We start from the raw sequence: 22,217 nt of genomic DNA on the forward strand, positions 1-22,217 counted from the left end.
ATAATTTCAGCTTAGGTGACTCTCCTATGTGTTTCATTAATTCTCTCTCTCTCTTTTCTCTATGTATGTATGCTATATATCATACATATATGTGTATCTTTTCTTTGTTTCATTTTCTTAAAGGAAATTATTTTATCTTAAAGTTTACTTATTTTCTTGTTTATTGTCTGTCATCCTCCACCAGAATATATGTTCCCTGAGATCAAGAACTTTTGTCTACCTTACTCACCACTATGTCCCCAGAGCCTCCAACAGTGCCTAGCTCCTATTAGAGACTCAATAAATATGTACTAAGCGAATGATAGAAACACATTTTTTGAGGCAAAGTTCTTCATATTGTTGTATAGTCCCATGAAATATTTGGGATACAATTACACTAAGAAATTATTTGTTGTGTCAGAGATTCAAATTTAAGTGAGCCGCCTGTATTGTTTTTCTACACCCAGAACACATTTGGCAATATCTGGAGACATTTTTGACTGTCACGCTCAGATAGGTGGTACTACTAGCGTGTAGAGGTCAGGGCTGCTAACCATTTTACAATGCATAGGGCAGCCCTTTACTTGGCAAATACTTATCTTGTCCAAAATGTTACCAGTGTGGAGGCCGAGAAACCCTTTAAGGGTCCCCAGCAGGCAGAGAGTGACTAGAATCTCTAAGTTCATCTTCCTTTGGGAAAGACAGCACGGGACTAGTGAAAGGAAGGCGTCTGGGGCTCGGGACTCGCTTTAAAACCGTGTGCACACATCTTCACGGCGATAACCAGACGGTAAGAGAGCCAGACTACCAACTGACGCAGCTGAAGTAAGGCTGTAGAAAAGATCGCGTGTGAAGGGTACCGTGGACGTTACGTAAAGCGCTCTGCGCACACTGGGTACGTGCGACACTGAGACATCCTTTAAGTCTAACAACAAATCCTCCAGCAGCTGAGGCTAGGAAAGCGGACAGCTGCATACCGGAAGCGGCCCGGCGGATGAGGCGTCCGTCTCCCGTAGCAACGGTCGCGAAACGGGTGCTTGTCGCAGCAGTGCCCAGTGCGCCTGCGCGGAGGCGGCGCCTGCTGATGTGGAGTTAGGTCGGGGAGGCGTAGCCCGGCGCACGGCGGTGTGCGGCAGAGGTGCTGGGGTGGTGGAGCAGCGGCCGAGGCCGGGATGGCGGCGCCGCTCGCTCCGCGCCGGGGAGCCGGGGCTGCCGGCCGGCGCTGGTTGGTGCTGCTACCGCCCCTGCTGCTGGTGCTGCTGCTGGTGCGGCCCGCGGGGGCCCTGGTGGAGGGGCTCTACTGCGGCACGCGCGACTGCTACGAGGTGCTGGGCGTGAGCCGCACGGCAGGCAAGGCGGAGATAGCGCGGGCCTACCGCCAGCTGGCCCGGCGCTACCACCCCGACCGCTACCGGCCTGAGCCTGGCGATGAGGGCCCGGGACTGACGCCGCAGAGCGCCGAAGAGGCCTTCCTGTTGGTGGCGACCGCCTACGAGACTCTTAAGGTGAGGTCTGGGGGAGCAGATGGGTTGCGAAGACTCCTGGCCTGCGGAGCAGGGTTCTCGGTGACCCCGACTCCGGGCGCGGCCACCGCCACGACTCCTATCTAGGATGTTCGCGATTTCCTACGTGGCCCGCGAAAGAACCCATACGGCTCATTGACAAAGATGGGAGCCCCCTCGGGCCTTGGGGGACAGCCCTCTCCTTTTTTGTTACAGTTTTGCAAAGCTTTGGGCATCTAAGGATTTAGTGAAAGCGCTTTAAAAACGTGTAGCTCACACTTGTAAAGCAAGGTAGTTGTTATTACCAGGATCTGTGATAGAACACAGGAAAGGTCTCCAATATTGAATGACTGTGATGGCGCCAATTTGACATGACAGAAACTTGATTTCTGGGCATGGTATTAAATGTGCCATTTAGCGTGGGTTTACGGATCTAGAAAAACAAAACAATGAACAAGCAGTCAGAAGACCGGATATTTGACTCTTGGCTCCTACACCCCAAGTATGACCTTGGATAGTGACTCAATATGTCACAGTAGCTGTTTCTTCATATGCAAAATTAAAGCCGTGATACCTCCTCAGAGGGTTATTAGGAGGATTGAAGAAGTGTGAGAAATCCACTGTATAGGACCTGTAAATAGGTGCTTAATGACTTGGGATTCAAGACTGAGAATTTTTGACAGGAAAAGTTTGTGAATATGTGTGTAGTCATTTGACAAAGGCTTTATGGAGTCCTTTGGGGATGGGGAGATTTAGCCTGATCCTGTTCTCTTCTCCTACTGCAAAAATCAAACCATATAAGGAATCACAAGTGTAACTCCTATTGGATGGAAGTGTAACTGCTTCAAGGGCCCCATCATGCAAATGTACCAGCAATTTACAGCAATTGTAAGGTACTTCTTTCCAGCCTTAAAAAAAAAAAAAATACATATATATATATATATGTATGTATGTATATATATTTATATATGTATATATGTATTTATATATATGTATATATATATATTTTTTTTTTTTTTAATTTGAGAGGGAGATCACGAGTGTGTTTGCGGTGGGTGGGGGTGGGGTAGAGGGGGAGAGAGAGAGAAAGAATCTCAAGCAGGCTCCACACACACTCAGCTCTGAGCTGCCCTGCAACCCTGCGATCATGACCTGAGCCGAAATCAAGAGTGGAGTGATCAACTGATTGAGTCACCCAGGCGCCCCTCTCCTTTTTTTTTTTTTTTTTGGAGTCAAAGTTTTCCATGTTGCTATGTTGTCTGCTTTTAATGACTACTTTGGGTATACTGTAATTTAACCATGGATTATTTTTATAGATTAGCTTCCCAGAGCTGAAAATACTGAAACAAGGAGTTAAAGGCTTTTCATTCATGCTTTCCAGAGCAGTTTATATAATACGGAGTCATATTAATGAGTGTGTGGAGTTTGCTGAATTATGACTAGCATTGTTGAGATTGTAATTCTTACTGGCAATTAACTGAAGAATGAGTGGGGCATGGGGAAAGTGCAGATACCAGAGGGTTTAGTTGCTTATTATTTAGGATATAGAGTGATTGAGGAAAGACTTCCCAAAAATGGGAAAGAACTTCTCCATCCAGGACAACCCAGCATCTAAAGCCCCAATCTGTGTTTTTCTGCAGTGAGGAAATCTAGTGGTCCAGACAAACAGGCAGAAGGACCTGGTGGCATATAAGGAAGCACTGGAGGGATGGAGGACTTCCAGAAGAGAGGGCAGCAGAAGCACTGGCAGCTGTTGCCTTCTGCTGGGGTTGGAGATGGTTTGGCATGAGAGTGGTGAGCATGTTAGTAAACGAGAACCAAGAATGAGAGATGGTAGATAAATTCTTGCTGGGAGGAACCCCAAGATTCTTAACTATTCTTGCCATTTTCTTGAAGACACATATTTGGAAGCTGATTTGGCAGATCTGCATTGGTTGCCTCTAAAAGTTTTTACCCCTAAAGTTTAGGGTTGATTGGTTAGCTAATGAAAGCTCAATGAAATAATTTGTGCACTTTTTGGCAGCTAAAAACTGGTATGTCTGGAGAAAGTAACACGTAATTTTTTTTCAAGTTTATTTATTTATTTAGAGAGAAAGAGCAGGTTGGGGAGAGGTGGAGAGAAAGAGGGAGAGAGAGAATCCCAAGCAGGCTCCTGCACTGTCAGTGTGGAACCTGACATGGGGCTGGAACTCATGAACCATGAGATTGTGACCTGAGCCGAAATCAAGAGTTGGACGCTTAACTGACTGAGTGACCCAGGCACCCCAAAAGTAACACTTTTAATCTTGATTCCAACAAGAGGTTTGCAGTACTACAAATGTCTCCAAACAGGAAACAATTGGAGTTGTGCTGATGGAGGAGGGAGTGAGAGAATGTGCAGTAGTTTCCCCAGCCCCACTCAGAGTTACTGTCAGAGGAAAGGGATGTCTAGGGATGGTTTGGACCCTGAAAATCAGACCTAGCTCAGCTCTATGAAAACAGTTTTACAGTTATAGAGATGGACTTCTAAGTGGAACACTTCCAGAAACTTTTCTTTTTCAAACTTCATTGCAGATTCCCTCTCCTGGAATAAAGAAAAGGACTTTGATTTGCTGTATGTGGAAGTTATTAAAAACAAACAGGGTGGTCAGGTTTTATTTCTGTCATAATGAAAAACTGTGAGTAAGCGGCCAGAGAATTCATTTCTGGGTAATGCAAAGATCTAGTGAACTGGGGTCATCCAATTTGGACAGCTTCAGCCTTCAAATTATCCCTTTGAGGCAATGGGGATGTAACTACTACTTGAGTTATATCTGCAGGCTGGAATCAGGGCTTGTGAGGGATAAGAGGTTCACATGGCCTTTGCTAAGAGCAGATCAGATAGAATAGTGGGAGGAGTTGGTAGGTTCCAGTGGCTCTGGAATAAGGAGATGCAGAAGCCTATCTAGAATTCCACATATCATCTCATGGAGGTAGCAGATGCCTACCTGGGACCACTTCTTTTCTGTTTGCTAGTTTTGGTATGCGCTGTATCTTTCTCCATAAAGAATAACAGTAAACCCTGTGAGAGGTGTACTTATGTACAAAGCCAGCCAGAAAGAGGGAGGGACTTGGGAAGACTGTGTCCTCCTTCATAGCCATGTGCAGTTATTCCTGGCATATGGAAGAAGTTGATTTTATATTTGCTTTGTAAAATGCACAGGTAGATTCCATCTTGAAACAGTGTATCTAAAAGAAATTTTTCCTTTCTTGAAATCTGAAATGATTACTTATAAATTCATTGGAGCTAGGAGTCTTTTTTCTTCCCCCATAATTTTTTGATAACCTTTTGATTTCTCTTATTATTAGTCTGTTCAAGTCTCTTAATATTTTTAATATATGTGATATAAGAAGCTATATTATATCTTCATTATAAGCTTATAGTGGTTTTCCATCAAAACTTCTAATAACCAAGGATCTCTGAATGTTGATAATAAAATATATCACCAAAATGGGAACTTATATTTGTGAATTCTTGTGGATTTATGACTGAAGTTGTCTTGGTCAAATAAATACCTCTTTGAGAGAGAGAGGCTTTTTAAGATGGTGGTTGCTAAAAAAATAAGTACACTAACAGGATTTAAATACAGTTGGTAAGACAGGAGATATCACACTTGGTCATTGTTATTTTAGCAACAGATTCTACCTGTGCACAGAGATACTGAGGAAAACCAGAAAAAGAAGGATGGGTAATTGTGGATGGCGAAGGCACTGGTCAGATGCTTTCATCAAGTCATGCTTAGTTCACATTTTCAAATAACTTAAAAATGCAGTTCTCAGCAGGACTTCAGACCATTATGATTTTACACACTGTGTTATATTTGCTTCATCATATAAGCAAAGTTAAGACAATGAAATAGTATTTAGTGTATTCAACTACTGGGATTCAGGGAATTTGTGGACTTTGGAAGTTAAGTAAATGGACTCTCACTTGCTGTGTCAACATTGAATCTTTTTATGTGGATATAGCACTTATCACACTGCACTGTAAATATGGAGTAGCCCTCCTTTCTTCACTAAACCATCTCCTTGCCTTTTTGTATGTATATCCATGGAACCTAGCCCAGTGTCTGGCACATCAGATAATGAATGTTTGTTAAATGAAAACTCATATTTGGAGATAGATTCAGATTGAATAGAAATTGAAAGTGGATTTCTGACATTGTGACATTGTTATGTGAAGCCTACTTTGGTATTTTACCCTAAATTAACTGTAGTTTTAAAGAGTGGTATAGATAAAGTAGATTGGATGGCTATGAATGAAAAGTTCCCGCATGAGAGAAAATGCACATCTATTTCTAAGGATAAATTCTGTTTTTTTTTTGAGTGAAAACATTAACCCTTTTTGAATATAGATAACAATTAGATGAAGTAGATGGAATACGGAAGGCATAGAAGTAAGCAGATGAGGGAACAGGTGGAAAGAATGCACTTAGAAAATGGGAAAATAGAATTTGACACCATTTCGCAAAATCACAAAAGAACAGAAAAGATCTTGGCAGTATTGCCAAAAGATCTTGGCATGAAGGTTATCTGATAAGGTAGGAGATCTGTAGTGAGAGCCTTTTACTACTTTAGCCTTGTCTTGGCAGGGAAGTCACAAGAACACTTTAGTTTTCTATCAGTCTAATTGGTGTAGCAGAGCTTTAGCACTTGTGAAGAATTGGGCATAAGGGGTGGATTCTGAACACCCTACCCTTTTATGTGACTGTTTATTGTTCTTCCTTAGTTTATTCTCTTATTCAGTCCTTTCTGTAACTGGTACTGAGGGAGGCGCTGAGGGAGGAGACAGTAACAATGAAGGCACAGTTCTTGCCTTTAATCTTTTAACATAACAAGGAGACAGGTACTTATTGTGTGGTTATTTATTTAAGTTATATAATAAAAAATGTGTAGGTTATATTGCAGCACTGAGAGGACACAATTATTTCTTCTTTTGGGGATTGGAGAAGAATGTACTCTTTGATCTGGATCTAGAACAGTCACCAACAGTTGACAGTGAAGGGATATTTTTGGTAGACGGAAAACCTGATCAACAAAAACATGGAGTCATGAGTATGGAAGACTCATTCCAGGAATGAGATCTAGTTTGGTAAGGTATTATAATAGTATTTTCTCCACCAATGATCACTTTTATTATATTTCTCTGAAGTACTCTTTGTTTTGAGGAACAATTAACTGCACTTCTTAGAATTATTGTTTTTCTTTCCTAGCATCTATCCAGATTAATCATTCATAATAATTGGGTATTCATAAAAATAATAAAAAACATGTATATTTTGAATACAGTTGTGATGCTGATAAACAGCCAACTTAATTAAGCTTGATGGCAGATAGTTTTCATTTTACATGTCAACTCTGATTGGTTATGACTCCCTGAAACACTTGTAAAGGTTTTGAGATCTTGTCTGGGTTTAGTGAGAAGGAAGGAGGACATGTTCGATAGTGATTTCTCCCATGGGCCCAGAAGAAGGGTGTGGTACCTTATGCACCACACACACGATTTCTGCTGTGAGTCCATAAGTGTTTATTTTTTACTGATCCCTTAATTTCAACTGTTATTCCCTACTTATGGCCAAGACTGACTATATACCAGATATATTTAATTTTAGTTCTGTGACTACCTGACACATGATGTTATCAACACCCAATCAGAGCTTTTGATTAACACAAAAACTACTGAGTTGATAGAATTCTGGCCAGAAACTGAGCACTTGAGATTTTAATTTAGCCTGTGCAGATTTATCATGGGTAAAAAGGACATTTTGAGATATTCACAGCACAGAGACCCTTATTGCATTTTTCACAGATTTTAGAGGATCTACTACTTTTAGGTTAGAAGCCTGTCAGGCATATGGTAGGGAGATGTTTCAGGAGACTGGAACATAGTTTGGGATCAGATGATGAACAACCCTTTAGTCCGTGTTCAGGAATTCGAACTTTATGTATCGAATAGTTACCAGAGGTTTTAAAGAGGAGAAATAACACAACCTGATGTTTCTCTCAGGAAGAAAATTCTGAGAATATTGAGAATGGGTTAGGGAAGACGGGGAGGTTTTTGACTGAATTCATTTCCACCATTTTCTGGAATTTTGTCATTCTTCTTTGGTAACTTGAAAATCTCTTAGTTGGTTCATTTCACATTCCTTTCACTTAATTTTGCTTCTTTCAAAGCTACTGTCACATCTTTCTTCTTTTTTCACTGTTGGCTATCTTTACTTCCTCATCTCCTTTTCCTTCCAGCTGCCGTAGACTGACGTGTATCAGCACACATACTGGAATTGTTCTTCAGGTGAACAGTGGTGCTCTAGGTGTCAGATCTGAGAGCTGCTCTTCCTTTCTCCCTCCTGGTGTGATCTGTGGCATTTGATGTTGCTGATCATATAGTTCTTTAAGCTGTTCTCCCTAAACACCCTCAGTGTTATTCTCACCCTTTTCACCTGTCTTTCTAGTCATTTCTTTTCAGTCTTTATAATCTTTTCTTCTGCCAGCACCTTAAACATTGCTTTTCCTTAGAGTTCTATCCTTTGGGTACTCTTTTTTCTTTTTGTTTTCTAATCTATTCCTGGTGAAACTCAACTACATCTGTGACAACTCTAAAATCTGTGTTCTCTAGGTTCATATTTTCAGTTGTGTCTCATTTTGTAGCATAGTTACCCAAAATTAAACATTTGAGAAGTCAATCTTGTTATGTTTGTTAAAGCATACGTTTTAAAAGAGGATGTAATTATGACTCATATAAACACAAAATGAACATTGTCAGATTTTATTTAATTAATTAATGAAGGAACCACTAAGATATTGAAATCAGTTCAAAAGAGAAAAATTGCCACACATTCACGAACAGGGAACACTAAAGTGCCTGTAAAACTGGCCAGTATGACAAGGCAATAGTCAGTTGTATTCCATTGGACACAATTTATCTTTCTGTGAAGAAGAATTATCTGCATTACTTCCAGTTTTCTACATGTTACTTCTGTCCCTATAAAGGTGCAACCCTCCTTCAGGAATAGATAATCCCAGGAGGCTCCAAGAATTGAAAAGATTCCAGTAATTTTTTTCTTCCTTTTTCAGAATCTTCCACTATTTTCTCTAGCCTCTTCTCTAAACTTGATATCCTGTTCTTTTTTTTTTTTTAAGCTTATTTATTTTGAGAGAGAGCAAGAGTGCATGAGTAGGAGAGGGGCAGAGAGAGAGGGAAAAAATCCCAAGCAGGCTCTGCACCATCAGCATGGAGCCCCATATGGGGCTCGAACTCTTGAACCATGAGATCACGACCTGAGCTGAAATCAAGAGTCTAATGCTTAACGGACTGAGCCAGCCAGGCACCCTCATTCCATTCTGCACAATATTGTCAGAGTTAGCTTTCAAAAATAAACACTTCTACTTAGTGGTATTGTTCTCATGCTTTAAAACATTTTGTTTTTGAATAGCACAGACGATACTACTCTAGCACTTCAGCATGGCATACAAGGTCCTCTCCACGGTTCTTATCCAAATCTGGCTTCCTGGGCACATTTACTATACTTTCTTCCTAAATTTCCCTACTGTGCAACCTTTGCTGAATCCATTAAATTCATTGATGCTTCTGTACTTCAACACTTGATGTTACCTGTGGCTGGAACAGATTTTACACTGTACTTGCTTTTCAAGATCCAGTACTTACTTCTTCTCTGCTGTGGTTCTGTTACCAGTGGTCTCAGGCAGAGTTAGTCTTTTCTTCCTTAGCACATCAAATTGCATTTTTCTTGCTAGATTGTTCTAAATGGAAGAGTTCTTGAGACCAGGACGTTATCTTATTTGTCTTTTTATCCTCCTTTGAATTGAGCACAGGCTTAATGCCCGTGTAATTATGCCCCTGATTTGGAAATAACCAAGGTTTTTAAAAGCTCAGGTTACCAAGTAGATGGTGATACTATACTATTAACTGACACGGAGGGACAGATTTGCATATTTGTTTTGAGATAGTTATGTTACATTTAGGAAATGCTTAGGAGATATTTGAAAATAGGAGGACACAGGAAAAGCAAATCCGAGTATCACTAGTATGTAGGTGATACTGCAAATCGTGGAAGTTGTTGAGGTCACATGTGGAAAGAAGAGAAGACATGGGAAGACAGTGGCATAGTGACTGGGGTCAGGAAGCAGGGAGAGAAATGAAACTGACAGCAGTGAATTTCCTTCCTCTGTAGTAGGATGTAATGGCCTGGATAAAAATGTAGGAACAGATGTTATTTTTTTTTAAAGGATCATTTGTGTGTGTGTATTTCTTTTAAAATGGGATTAATATATATTCTTAAGAATGAACAAAAATATTACTACGTTTTTTTTAATATACTATTGATTCCTGGCCTTTAACATCCAACCTAAAATGGTTTCTACTATCTGTGTAACAGAAAAATTTTAATGTATAAGTGGCTGCAATACAAATTATTGCAATTTATGTATATTGAGACCAAACAATTCATTATTTCTTCAAGGGCAAGAACATAATATATTTTTGCCTCTGGGGAGGTGGGGGGGGGGAATGATCATTTTCATAAGAGAAGGAAGGATTCAGTGCTTTCTTTGCTTGTGGGTTTCCTCTTGTTCACTTTTGATCTAGATATTGGTGGTTCTGTTCCAGTCCTCCTGCATATGCCCAAGAGGATTGGGAGTGGAGTGGACACCAGCAGAAGCACCATTTTTTCCTGTAGAGATTAGAAACAAGGAGCTTATTGCCCTGCTGGTCAAGGCTCAGGACAGAGAGGAGGAAGAAACAAGTATAAAGGTTTTGGTTTTGGAAAGAAGTTGGAATCTCCTGACCCTGGGACCTTAAGATCCACAAAATTGCTGAAAGAAAAAATACTACCTTATTGAAAGGTAAGACATTAAACTGTTTTAAGGTTTAAGCTGTTTTAGCCACAGTAGCATATTTTCATAAGCTATGAAATCAAGCAGTCATTTCTGCTAAGCCCAAGTTTTTGTGAAATAATCACCGGCCTTCCTGGTGAGATGAAGACCTGTGTATAGTGAGGGAGAGCCTTTACAAAATTTTACTCATTTTTTAAATGACACTTACTGAATGCCAGGCACTATGGTAGGCCTTGGATATACAGAGATTAATGTGTCACCCTACCTATCTTCCAGAAGTTCTCACTCAAGCAAAAGAAAAAACGAATGATTACAATGTGATAAGTGCTATAATAAATAGGTCACATATGTAATAAGAGTGTCCTAAAGGATTAATAGGAGCTCATGAGGTTGGAAGAAAGGGATGGGCATTTGAGGTAGAAAGAATTATATGTTCAAAGACATAGGTATGAAAGGGCATGCTGTACTGGAAGAACACACCAAATTTCAGAAATTACTATCTGATGTTTGCTATGGGCAAAAGAGGGGCAAGTGATGAGATGTTGCTAGGTAAGAGTGCACTAGCTATGGGGGCCTTGTTGCATGTCAAGAAATTTTAACTTACTAGCCACAGGGAATCACTGGAGATTGAGGACTGAGTTCCAGGATGGTGGGAGAAAAAATAAATATAATGGTTTTAAAATATGTATGTACCTGTAGCTTTCAATTGGGTCTCAGCCTCTTGTCTTTTCTTTTTTGCTAGTATTCCAGGTATCCTTGCTAGTATTCCTGGTATCGTTGGTAACCTAGTATTCTTACTAGGTTGATTCTAAACTTTGTAGGCTACTAGAGAGTAGAATTTTGACTTAGACTGTTGAAAACTAACTCTCCAATTTGTGCCAACCTTGAATACCTTCCAAGGTATATTATGCATACCTCAGCCTAAGATAATTTTCTTCAATCTGGAGAGAAAGCTATAAACCTAAGAGTAAAGATTCTGGCTGATTAAATCCTATAACAAGGAGGTGGCCAACCTTTCTTGTCTTTAATCGTGACAAAAACGGGGTCATAAATTTATGGTGACCCCAAAGAAAAGAAAACCATCCCGTGAAGTCAGACTTGATCCTGAAACCTTTTGCAGGAATTAATTTGAGGCCTCATTAGAGGGCTCTGAATAGACTTCACAGGCTCTGGTTGCAGCAGAGAGGCCAGACACAAGGTTCAGATTTTGGAGTGGCTGGTTGCTGGAACATTAGTTGACCATCCTATTAGAAGAGCTCAGGACTCAATGAAGTAAGTCACAAATTTAGGGACCAGTGAGAAGATGGTGACCGTGGTAGAAGATCTGGGTGAAATGTTTGAATAGGGATATCTGCATTCTATGGATTGTGACCTTCACTAAGAGAACAAAGACGAGGGGATAACTGTTGGACCTATGACATTCACATAGCAGATTTCAGTCACACTCAAAGACAGTGCTGTATACTTTAACCAGGAGGAGTACAGTCAGGCTGGGCAAAGGGCTCTGTGTAGATAATGATGCTGGCTGGAGTTCTTTAGGAATCTGATCAGTGTGGCAGTTAGTTTCAAAACTACTACATGTAATCAAGTTGGAGCAAGAAGAATTGTGTTTGAAGAAACGCATTTCAAAAGGCATCTACCAAGATTGGGAGGCTGAATGAAAAGTCAAAGATTTCAGGCCAAAAGCAGAACATTTCTATAAAATTAGTCCAAAAAGCAAAAACTAGAGGGAGAATGGAAAAATTCTTAAAAGATGCCTTAAAGTACTCAAAATGAGATACATCAAGATATGTGGGTTTTAGTCTTCAGAGCTATCTGTATGACCTATAAAGTTTTGCCCTTTTTAGGTTAGAAGCTATAAACTATAATGCCTTATAGAAAGAATAATGGATTGACAGTTGAGGCATGTGCCAATTGCCACAAGAAAATCTTTTTTTTTAACAGAAAAGAACATTCAAAGAGTGAATTTGAAAATAAAAACAGCCTGAACTCAGCCCTCTCTAAATAACAGACAGTTCTCATACTGGGCCTCCAAATAGTGTGGTAGAGTAGACTTTAAATATATTTAAATTTCATTATACTAGATACTAGTTTATTTGGTTTCAGATTCTAGTCAGAGGTAAAAAATAGTTTGAACGTACTGAATCTAAGAGAATTGTCACTGAGAATGTGCTCAAATTCACAATTCTTATTAGAAAACATATAATGATTTTAATGGGTACAGAGGAGATATTGCCATTAGCAAACTCATTTCAAATCTCAGAAACTGCATGTTGGAAGGGTCAGGAGGTCCTGAATAGACCCCAGAGCCTTCATCTGTGGTAAAGCACTAGGTATGGATTTTGAAATGCCTTTAGTTAAGAATTTACAATTTTATGAATATTAAATAATTCATGCTAGAAAGACAGCCTCTAGGTTAAATAAGATGGTTAATTTTCATAATGGTTTCTGTTGTACTCCCTCCCTTACAGAGAGTAAAGAATTTGTTGTGGTTTTATTCTTTAACACTCTTTGGACATAAGGCAAAATAGGGGGCACTTGGCTAGCTCAGTTGGTAGAGCAAGCGACTTTTGATCTCTGGTCATGAGTTTGAGCCCCACATTGGGGGAAGAGTTTACTCTAATTTTTTTTTTAATGTTTATTTTTGAGAGAGAGACAGAGCATGAGAGGGGGAGGGGCAGAGAGAGAGGGAGACACAGAATTCGAAGCAGGCTCCAGGCTCTGAGCTGTCAGCACAGAGCCTGACCTGGGGCTCAAACCCACCAACCATGAAATCATGACCTGAAGTCGGATGCTTAATCGACTGAGCCACCCAGGCACCCTGAGTTTACTTTTAAAAAAAAGAAAGACAAAATAGGTTTCCTGTGTGATAAAGAAGCAAATCATAACCCTGTGTAGAGTTCTTCAACCTATGTAGCTCAGTAAGAGATTGGCATTTATCTCTATTTGAAATTGATTAAAATTAGAGGTTTTAAGAAATGTTTTATTTGTGAACATTCAGAGCAGCATTTCAGAATGCTGTGATTTTTTTTTCAACGTGTTTGTGTAATTAAGAAAGATCTATATGTTACCTTATTTATGAACTGGGCTGTGATAATATAATAGTAAAATACTCTGTATTTGTAACATGTTTTTTATAATGTTGTATCACTTGATGTTTGAAATAACCCTGTAAAATTAGAAGGGTAGATATTATCTCTGTTTTACAGATGAGGAAGAGTGAGGCTCAGAGAGGCTAAAGATTTCACTTGAAGTCACAAAGTTAAACTTTTTACCATTATACTGCATCAGTGTTTCTTGGAGATGAGCATAATTCAGTTTTATAAGGCACAGACTGGCTTTGTCTGCTTTTTGTTGTCTTAATCATTGCTTCCAACAGAAAACTTTCTATACAAGGCTGGAAAATGATGGCGAATATCTATAATAGAGATAAACATTTGTTCCTATGAATAATTATTGAAAGTAGGTATCAACATGTTCTGAAGTTAAAAGAACGTGACAACATCCTTATTAGCACCATAACGCTGCCTAAAACATCATGGTTAATTGCTATTAAAATGTTTTTATTTTTTCAGGAGGACTAACAACACTTACAAATTTGGAGAGATTACTTTTATTATGCTTTATACCTAATATTAAAGTTCTAGAAACAAATTTATGTGTGCCTTTGCAGAGTGGTGGGAAATTTTTCATTTTGATAGTTTCAGTCCTTTTATTCACATTAATCTTACATGATTATAAAATTCTGTTTGACTTAACAGATTATCTGTTTGACTTAACTAAGTCCATTTAATGAAATGTCCTATGAAATTGAGTATCTTGTTATTTTACAGGATGAAGAAACACGAAAAGATTATGACTACATGCTGGATCACCCAGAAGAGTACTATAGCCATTACTATCATTACTACAGCAGGCGCTTAGCCCCCAAAGTGGATGTTAGAGTTGTGATTTTGGTCAGTGTATGTGCTATTTCAGTGTTTCAGGTTGGTATTAATGGAGGTGTATGTCTTCGTGTATGTGTTTGAGTGCACATTGCCTGGTACTGGGCATTAAAACTGAATTAGAAGTACCTTTTATTTTTTTTTTTAATTTTTTTTTTTTAATGTTTATTTGTGAGAGAGAGAGAGAGAGAGAGAGCGAGCAGGGGATGGACAGAGAGAGAGGGAGACACAGAATCCAAAGTAGGCTCCAGGCTCTGAGCTGTCAGCACAGAGCCAGACGCGGGGCTCAAACTCATGAATCGCAAGATCGTGACCTGAGCCAAAGTCAAACAGTCAACTGACTAAGCCATCCAGGCGCCCCTAGAAGTACCTTCTTATAAAGTTTATACTTATAAATTCTTATAAAATTTTACTTGCAGTTGAGACTAATTTTTTTAGACTAGAAAAATAATTCATTTGTTCAACCAATCGATAACATTGGAATCATTGTAAATGGGAAATCCAAGAAATTAATGATGAATGTCATTATTTAACTATAAAAAACTCAACAATAGATCTTTTTCTCATTGTTCCATTTAGAGTATTTCCCCCAACAGCCAGAGTGAATGTTAACCTGATCATATCATTATTTTTGTAGGACTTTTCAATGATTTCTCATTAAATTTAGGGAAAACCTGAACTTTTTCTTTATTTTTTAAAAAATATTTATTTATTTTTGAGAGAGCAGGAGACAGAGAATCGCAAGCAGGCTCCACACTGTCAGCAGAGAGCCCAACATGGGGCTCGAACCCAGGAACTGTGAGATCATGACCTGGGTTGAAATCCAGAGTTGGACCCTTAACCAGCTGAGCCACCCAGGTGCCCCCCCAAACCTGAACTTCTTAATGTGAACTAGTAAGTCTTGGTGGCTATCCACAAAATGCCAGAAGTGCTTGCCATTACTATAACAACCAAAAATGTCCCACACATTTCCACTGCCTGCTAAGGGCACTCTTGCTTAGGCTGAAAACTACTGAAACAGATTAAAAGAGCTGTAGTAACTTTTCATGTTCTTCTAAATGTCACAAAAATTTAACTTCAGCTTTAAGTGAGTTTTTCCTACTATTCTTAAACTAACCACACCTGTTATGTTCTCTAGAAGAAAAGAACATGTCAGATGATTAGAATGAAGCAATTTGCTAGTCTGAAAACTGCTGTTCCAGCTTAATTCCCAGAAATGAGAATCACTTTGTATGACAAATAGAAATTCTGTTGAAAACTAACGTGTATTTTAAATGTATCCGCTTTTGCAGAAGTATTTTCCCTTCAAAGGGGAAAGCAGGGATAATTTTACCTTTGTGTTTTAGATAATGTGATATCCTAGTAACATTTCTTTTCCTTAGTCCTAATAGATTGCTACTATAATATTTCAAGATATTATCGGTGTAACTGCAATATTCATTCAGTAAAACAGCAAATGAAATGTGTGGAATAGTGAGGAGTAGGGCTTTTTCTGACAATTAACAAAACACTTTGTATATATTTACGAAATAAGTTAGATGTTTTACAGTCACAGTCCGTGTGTGTGTGTGTGTGTGTGTGTGTGTGTGTGTGTGCGCACACGCGCTTAATGTTTATTTAGTTTTGAGAGAAAGAGAGAGAGATCATGACCTGAGCCGAAGTCAGATGCTCAACCAACTGAACTACCCAGGTGTCCCAGATGTTTTCCAGTCAAATACGAGCTCAAACATATTTGAATCTTTTACTTCAGAATATAATGAGCATTGCTGTGATATGTCTAGATGGCTTAGGAAAGAGATGGGAATGAATATAGTTGCCTGAGTCTATATCCTGTGATCTCTTTTTTAAACAAGTTCCTCACTGGCTAGTTTTGCCAGTTAACTCGTCCTCCAGAATGTAGATCACAGTCTCACAGTCTTAAAAAGAGAGAGAGAGAGAGAGAATTTTTTAATAGTGATCTAGGGAAAGTCATTTCATAAAGATGTGAAATGAAAGGTATGGTGTGATTCCATGGATTTATCTTCTGATCTTGGTTATCTCCTGTCTGAATTAATGGCTTTTTGGCCCAGCTCAGGGCTTACTTGATTTATCTAGCCTGAGATCCCATGTACATGTGGGTGTTATTCAATTTTATCTTTTACTTACAGAGAAAGATGATTGTGGTCCCGATTTTTTTTTTTTAATTAAGTTAAGCTCTATGCCAAGCTCATGACCCCAAGATCAAGAGTTGCATGCTCTACAGACTAAGCCAGCCAGGCAGGCACCCCTTGAGATCCCTATTTTTAATCAGAATGGCTTTGGAGGGGGGGAAGGTGTTCACCAAGATGCATTTTGGTAGTAAAAATGACCCATTTTTCTTTGTTAAATATTCCAGTTTTTCAGCTGGTGGAACAGCTACGACAAGGCAATCAGCTACCTAGCCACAGTGCCCAAATACCGTATCCAAGCCATGGAGATTGCCAAGCAGCAGGGGTTGCTTGGAAAAGCCAAAGAGAAGGGCAGAAACAAAAAGTCCAAAGAGGAAATTCGTGACAAGGAGGAGAGCATCATAAAAAACATTATAAAAAGTAAAATAGATATAAAGGGAGGCTATCAGAAGCCACAGATATGTGATCTTCTCCTGTTTCAGATTCTCTTAGCACCTTTTCACCTGTGCTCATATATAGTCTGGTATTGCCGGTGGATCTATAACTTTAACATCAAAGGCAAAGAATATGGGGAAGAAGAAAGACTATATATCATACGTAAATCCATGAAGATGTCAAAGTCTCAGTTTGATAGTCTAGAAGATCATCAGAAAGAAACTTTTCTTAAACGGGAGCTCTGGATAAAAGAGAATTATGAGGTGAGTACTCTCTGCTGGGATTTTAGTGTTATCTTACTTTTGAAGTTAAAATTTGGTGTATGAGAACGGATCACAGAAATGCACTCCAATTTCTGAAATCCAAGATTTAAATAATAAATAAAGATCCAGTTTTTATTGGAAGTGTGACTATATTTGGTAGTGGGACAATGGGTTTTTAACCTGTAATTTGTCTTAAAAGATGAACTTCAAATACTTTAATTGACTCATGCTGAAAATCTTAAGAAGGGTCTAATTTGTTGTGTTAAACTGCAGTGGGATAATATTTATGTTTGCAAGGGTGTCACAACAACTTTCTGTTAATTGCTCTAATTAAAATTTGTTCTTCCCCAAATTTTCTTTCAGTCATGTAAACTTAGCCAGAGATTAAAAAAAAAAACAAAACAGAGAAGGAATAAGAGATGGAAATTTTGTTGAAATAACTTCATTTCAAAATAAATGAGCACAGAATCTTCTGTATAATAAATATATTATGAAAAGTTAACTTTTATTTTTTAAAAAATGCCTCTAAATTTTGGGCAGTTTAATAAATGCTATATAATTGTCATCTATACTAGTTACCTTGAAGTGAGCAGCTGCTTAGCTAAAGTCCTAGAGGAACTAGTAATCTCATCATAATGATATTATATTAGGTTTGGGGTAAAATTAATTGATGTTATTAAATATAAGAATAAAGCACAGTGATGGGGTGCCTGGCTGGCTCAGTTGGTAGAACATGTAACTTTACTTATTACTTATTTACTTATTTATCTACCTATTTATTTATTTATGAGAGTAAGCGAGCACGAAAGGGGGAGGGCAGCAAGAGGGAGAGAGAGAATCCCAAGCATGCCTGCACTGTCAGTGCAGAGCCTGCCATGGGGCTTGAACTCACAAACTGAGATCATGACCTGAGCCAAAGTTAAGCCAAAGACGCTTAAGTGACTGAGCCATCCAGGCACTGCAGTGGAGCATGTGACTCTTTTTCTTCCTATTTTTTTAAAATGTTTATTTTTGAGAGACAGAGCACAAGTGGGGGAGGGCACAGAGAGAGGGAGGCACAGAATCCAAAGCAGGGTCCAGCCTCTGAGCTGTCAGCACAGAGCCCGACATGGAGCTAGAACCCACGAACCACGAGATCATGACCTGGGGGAAGTCTGAAGCTTAACTGACTGAGCCACCCCGGTGCCCCAGTGTGACTCTTGATCTCAGGGTTGTGAGTTTGAGTCCCACATTGGGTAGAGTTTACTTAAAACAAAACAAAAAAATAATACAGTGAGACCTTCTTAAGAAATCTGAAGTGTGTTTGGTTTTTTTTAGTTTCATAAACATTCCCTTTTTTTTTTAAGTTTATTTATTTATTTGAGAGAGAACATATGCTTACACACACGTGAGCGGAGGAGGGGCAGAGAGAGAGGGAGACAGAGGATCCAAAGCAGGCTTTGTGCTGACAGCAGAGAGCCCGATGCAGGGCTCGAACTCATGAACCATGAGACTGGGGCTTGAATTCATGAACCATGAGATGATGACCTGAACCAAAGTCAGATGCTCAACTGACTGAACCACCCAGGCACCCCAACATTCCTTTTTATAGGTGGTGTCCTAAATAGATTTTACTGAAGGTAGGGTTCCAGTCTGAATTATATTTAACTTACTATGAATTGCCAGAATGTTTTCGCAAGTAGATGTAGTTAGCCTGCTTGTAAATAACATAAAAATGGAAGGTAACATACTATTTTGTTCCTGAATTATTTGAAAAGTTTTCTCTTTTAAGTAGGGTAAGCAGCCCAGTTTACAAAACTATATTTTCCATGGAGTACTATCCTGGGCTGAATTATCATATGTTAATTATATGAGGTGATCTTAGTCATTACCTCCTAAAATTTGGTAGTAAAATCATTTCTTTCTACAATTTGATGAAACTGGTTATGAAAACTTGTCCATTTAGCTTCAGCTGACATCCATGAAGATTTTCTTTGTTCTATACCTTTGTGGTTTATTTAGCCCTCTTTGGGAACCTTAGTAAAATATTTTGAAAAACCAAAACTTCTCTTCGAAGATAAAAGTAGATGTAAGTTCAATTTGGAGACAAGTGTATATAAAAGGTCATTTTTTCCCTTCGTTAGCATTAACAAATACTGAAAGTCATCAGTTAAATTTTCAGAGTATTGTATTAAAGTAATAGTGTGATTCTTTAATATTGGATATTAATTATGGAGAGGAAATGTTTACACCCTTTCAACTCAGCTGATGTATGATTTCAGTAAGGAAACGAATGTATTCTCAGGTTACAGAAATCGGTGACAAAAATTACTAAGTTCTTGTACAAATTTTTTTAATTTAACCCTGAATGTTAAGGTGCTTAATTGCTTAGTATTTTTAGATGCATGGTCTTCAGAAGACTGTGTACATTCACAGGAAACTTTTACCTGAAGTTATATTTGAAAAATATTAATATGCTGTAAAAGTAATGACACATGTTTCCCTTTGGATAGTAAAGTCATTTAGGGTTATTTATACTTACAGGTTTATAAACAAGAACAAGAGGAAGAACTAAAGAAAAAATTGGCAAATGACCCTAGATGGAAGCGATACAGGAGATGGATGAAGAATGAAGGGCCTGGACGGTTAACGTTTGTGGATGACTGAGGATTGCTGGAATGCTACTGTGCCAAACCTTAATTGTGACATTATTTTCATAGCTGAATTATTTTAGAATTGTAAAAACTGCTCCTCAGCAGTACTTAAAATTCCTCAAATATCTGATTAAGCAGAATAATGTAGAAATTTAAACTTTCCCTTAAAACTTTATATATAAGACATTTATGATTGTTCAATTTTTATAATCTATTTGTGGATTTTGTTAAATGATCTGACATGAAGATTTATTAGTTGCCATTTAAAATTTGTATCTTTAGTTAAAATATTTGACATGAAAATTTATTAGATACCATTTAAAATTTTTATGTGTTAAGTGTTTATTCTTTAAAAGTGTTTCCTTATTCTTTGTTCTAGTGCTACCTTTTTCTGCTTCCATGGCCTCTCATATTTTCACAAAACATAAAAAATTACAACAGCATTTAAATACACTGTGTCTTTAGACACGAACTTCTTCAGCAAAATGATTTCAACTGTCATGTCATCTTCATTACAGTCATTCTAGGATTGAAATATGTTCAAAATATCTCTCTAGGAGAGTCTTCTGCCAGAATGTGTTTATACTATTTTCCCCCTGTCGTACTATTCTTAATAAGATCAGAAACTCTCCAGGAGAGTGAATCTACCTTCATGTCCTTGTAGGATGATCTTGATTACAGTCATTATAGGACTAAAACTATTCTCAAACATTTTTCCAGAAGAGACCTTGTAAAAAGGTCTTTTGTACCACAGTATTGCTTCCCCCACCCCTTCAGTTAAAGAAAAAAAAAAAGATGGAGCAGAAATAGTGTACTGAAAAGTTGTTCATGTATTATGAAGTCTTTGAGCCATGAAAAATCCAGTGTACATGAGTGTATTTACATGCATTTAAACCAGAAAGAGGAGGTGCATGGCTGTGTGCTGTTCTTTCAAACAATGAAATATATGTTTTATACATGTGGAAGTGAAAGCAATTCACACATAATTTGACTGAAGCAAGTATGATACTGCATCAGAGTATCGATACACAGTCATGGTAGTGAATCAATACTCCTGTTAAAGGATGTATCTCAATGCTTCATATTAATAAAATGGTTGCAATACGTCACAAGTTTGTGGGTATGACATTTAATTTATGTGTATATATATATATATATATATATATATATATATATATATATATAAGTTTATTTGTTTTTGAGAGAGAGTGAGAGAGAGAGAGCATGAGCAAGGGGAAGGCAGAGAGAGAGGAGACAGAATCCCAAGCAGACTCTGCACTGTCCGCGCAGAGCCCAACATGGGGGTTGATTGAACCCATGAAGTGTGAGATCATGATCTGAGCCGAAATCAACTGACTGAGCCACCCAGGTGCCCAAGGTATGACATTTTAAATCAAAGATTAAGGTAACTGCTTTTGTATCATATAGTTTTAAAAGAATAGTGTAGATAATAGAGATGCAGAGTCTCTGTAGCAAAAGTAAACTAGTGCTTTCAGGAGCTCAGCCTAAATGTGACATATACAAAGAGGCAAGGAGGGAAGGGTTTTATCCTTGTCAGTCGTTTAACCTATGAGTGAGGGCCTCAGTTGCCTCATTAAATGGAAAATTGGGGGAGGAGCTTAACTAGCTATCAGTAGGATCCTTTTACAGTTCTAAAATTCTGAAATATTTATATTTTTGTAAACTTTAGATAAAAGTGTTCAGATAAAAGTGGTTCATACATGTATTCATTTTTAGGAGGGTGGAGAAATTACAGAGCTAAATTATAGGTAACTATGTTTCAAACCTCAAAAATGCCCAACCATAGATAAATGTCTTTCAGAGATGCTGAGGTTATCTGCAGTTAGCGACCTCCTGTCTTAGAATTCATTATTATATTTAACACACAATAGTGTTTATCATCTAAGAACAGAAATATGTGCCATAGGTTGTAGGAACCAAAAAGAAATATAGGTACTTAACCCTCTGTTAAAATTTCAAAGAAACATGTGGTATTCTAGGTACTTTTTACCTAGTACTAAGGAATAATAAAAGGACTGGAAATGTTAGCATTCATAAAGGTTGGCTGATACAAACTGTTGGATATTATTTTTTTTATTATTTTTTTTTAATGCTTATTTGTTTTTGAGAGAGAGAGAGAGAGAGACACCGTGTGAGTGGGGGAAGGGCAGAGAGGGAGACAGAATCTGAGACAGGCTCCAGGCTCCAGGCTCCGAGCTGTCAGCACAGAACCTGATGCAGGGCTTGAGCTCAAGAACCGTGAGAACCTGAGCCGAAGGGACGCTTAACTGCCTGACCCACCCAGGCGCCCCTGGATATTATTTTGCGTACCTGCTAGACTGTTGTATTTTCCATGGCTTTCTAGAAAACTATTTCTGGAATTGCCCCCACCAGCCTGCTCACATGGTAAAAGTTTGGTTGCTCTTTTGGAATCAGGATCATT

The 22,217-nt window shown here is 38.5% G+C and overlaps 2 protein-coding genes and 1 long non-coding RNA gene across 4 annotated transcripts in view; 2 read left to right on the top strand and 1 right to left on the bottom strand.

Annotated features, from left to right (window-relative positions):
- The window catches only part of PTGR1 (prostaglandin reductase 1), an 83,767-nt gene that overhangs the window by 53,394 nt on the left and 8,156 nt on the right, over positions 1-22,217 (bottom strand). The gene's annotated exons all lie outside the window — the stretch shown is intronic.
- LOC102957544 (dnaJ homolog subfamily C member 25) lies at positions 1,078-20,877 on the top strand. Its single transcript, XM_042963689.1, has 4 exons — positions 1,078-1,484; positions 14,186-14,338; positions 16,671-17,141; positions 19,665-20,877. Exons 1-4 carry the CDS (start codon positions 1,152-1,154, stop codon positions 19,785-19,787), a joined length of 1,080 nt encoding a protein of 359 aa, XP_042819623.1. The 5' UTR covers positions 1,078-1,151; the 3' UTR covers positions 19,788-20,877.
- LOC122232983 lies at positions 1,935-4,758 on the top strand. The gene is made up of 3 exons (XR_006210370.1): positions 1,935-2,374; positions 3,122-3,275; positions 4,035-4,758. It is a non-coding gene; the product is annotated as an uncharacterized LOC122232983 (long non-coding RNA).

Source organism: Panthera tigris, chromosome D4 (genome assembly GCF_018350195.1).
Source record: "Panthera tigris isolate Pti1 chromosome D4, P.tigris_Pti1_mat1.1, whole genome shotgun sequence".
Taxonomy (NCBI): Eukaryota; Metazoa; Chordata; class Mammalia; order Carnivora; family Felidae; genus Panthera; species Panthera tigris.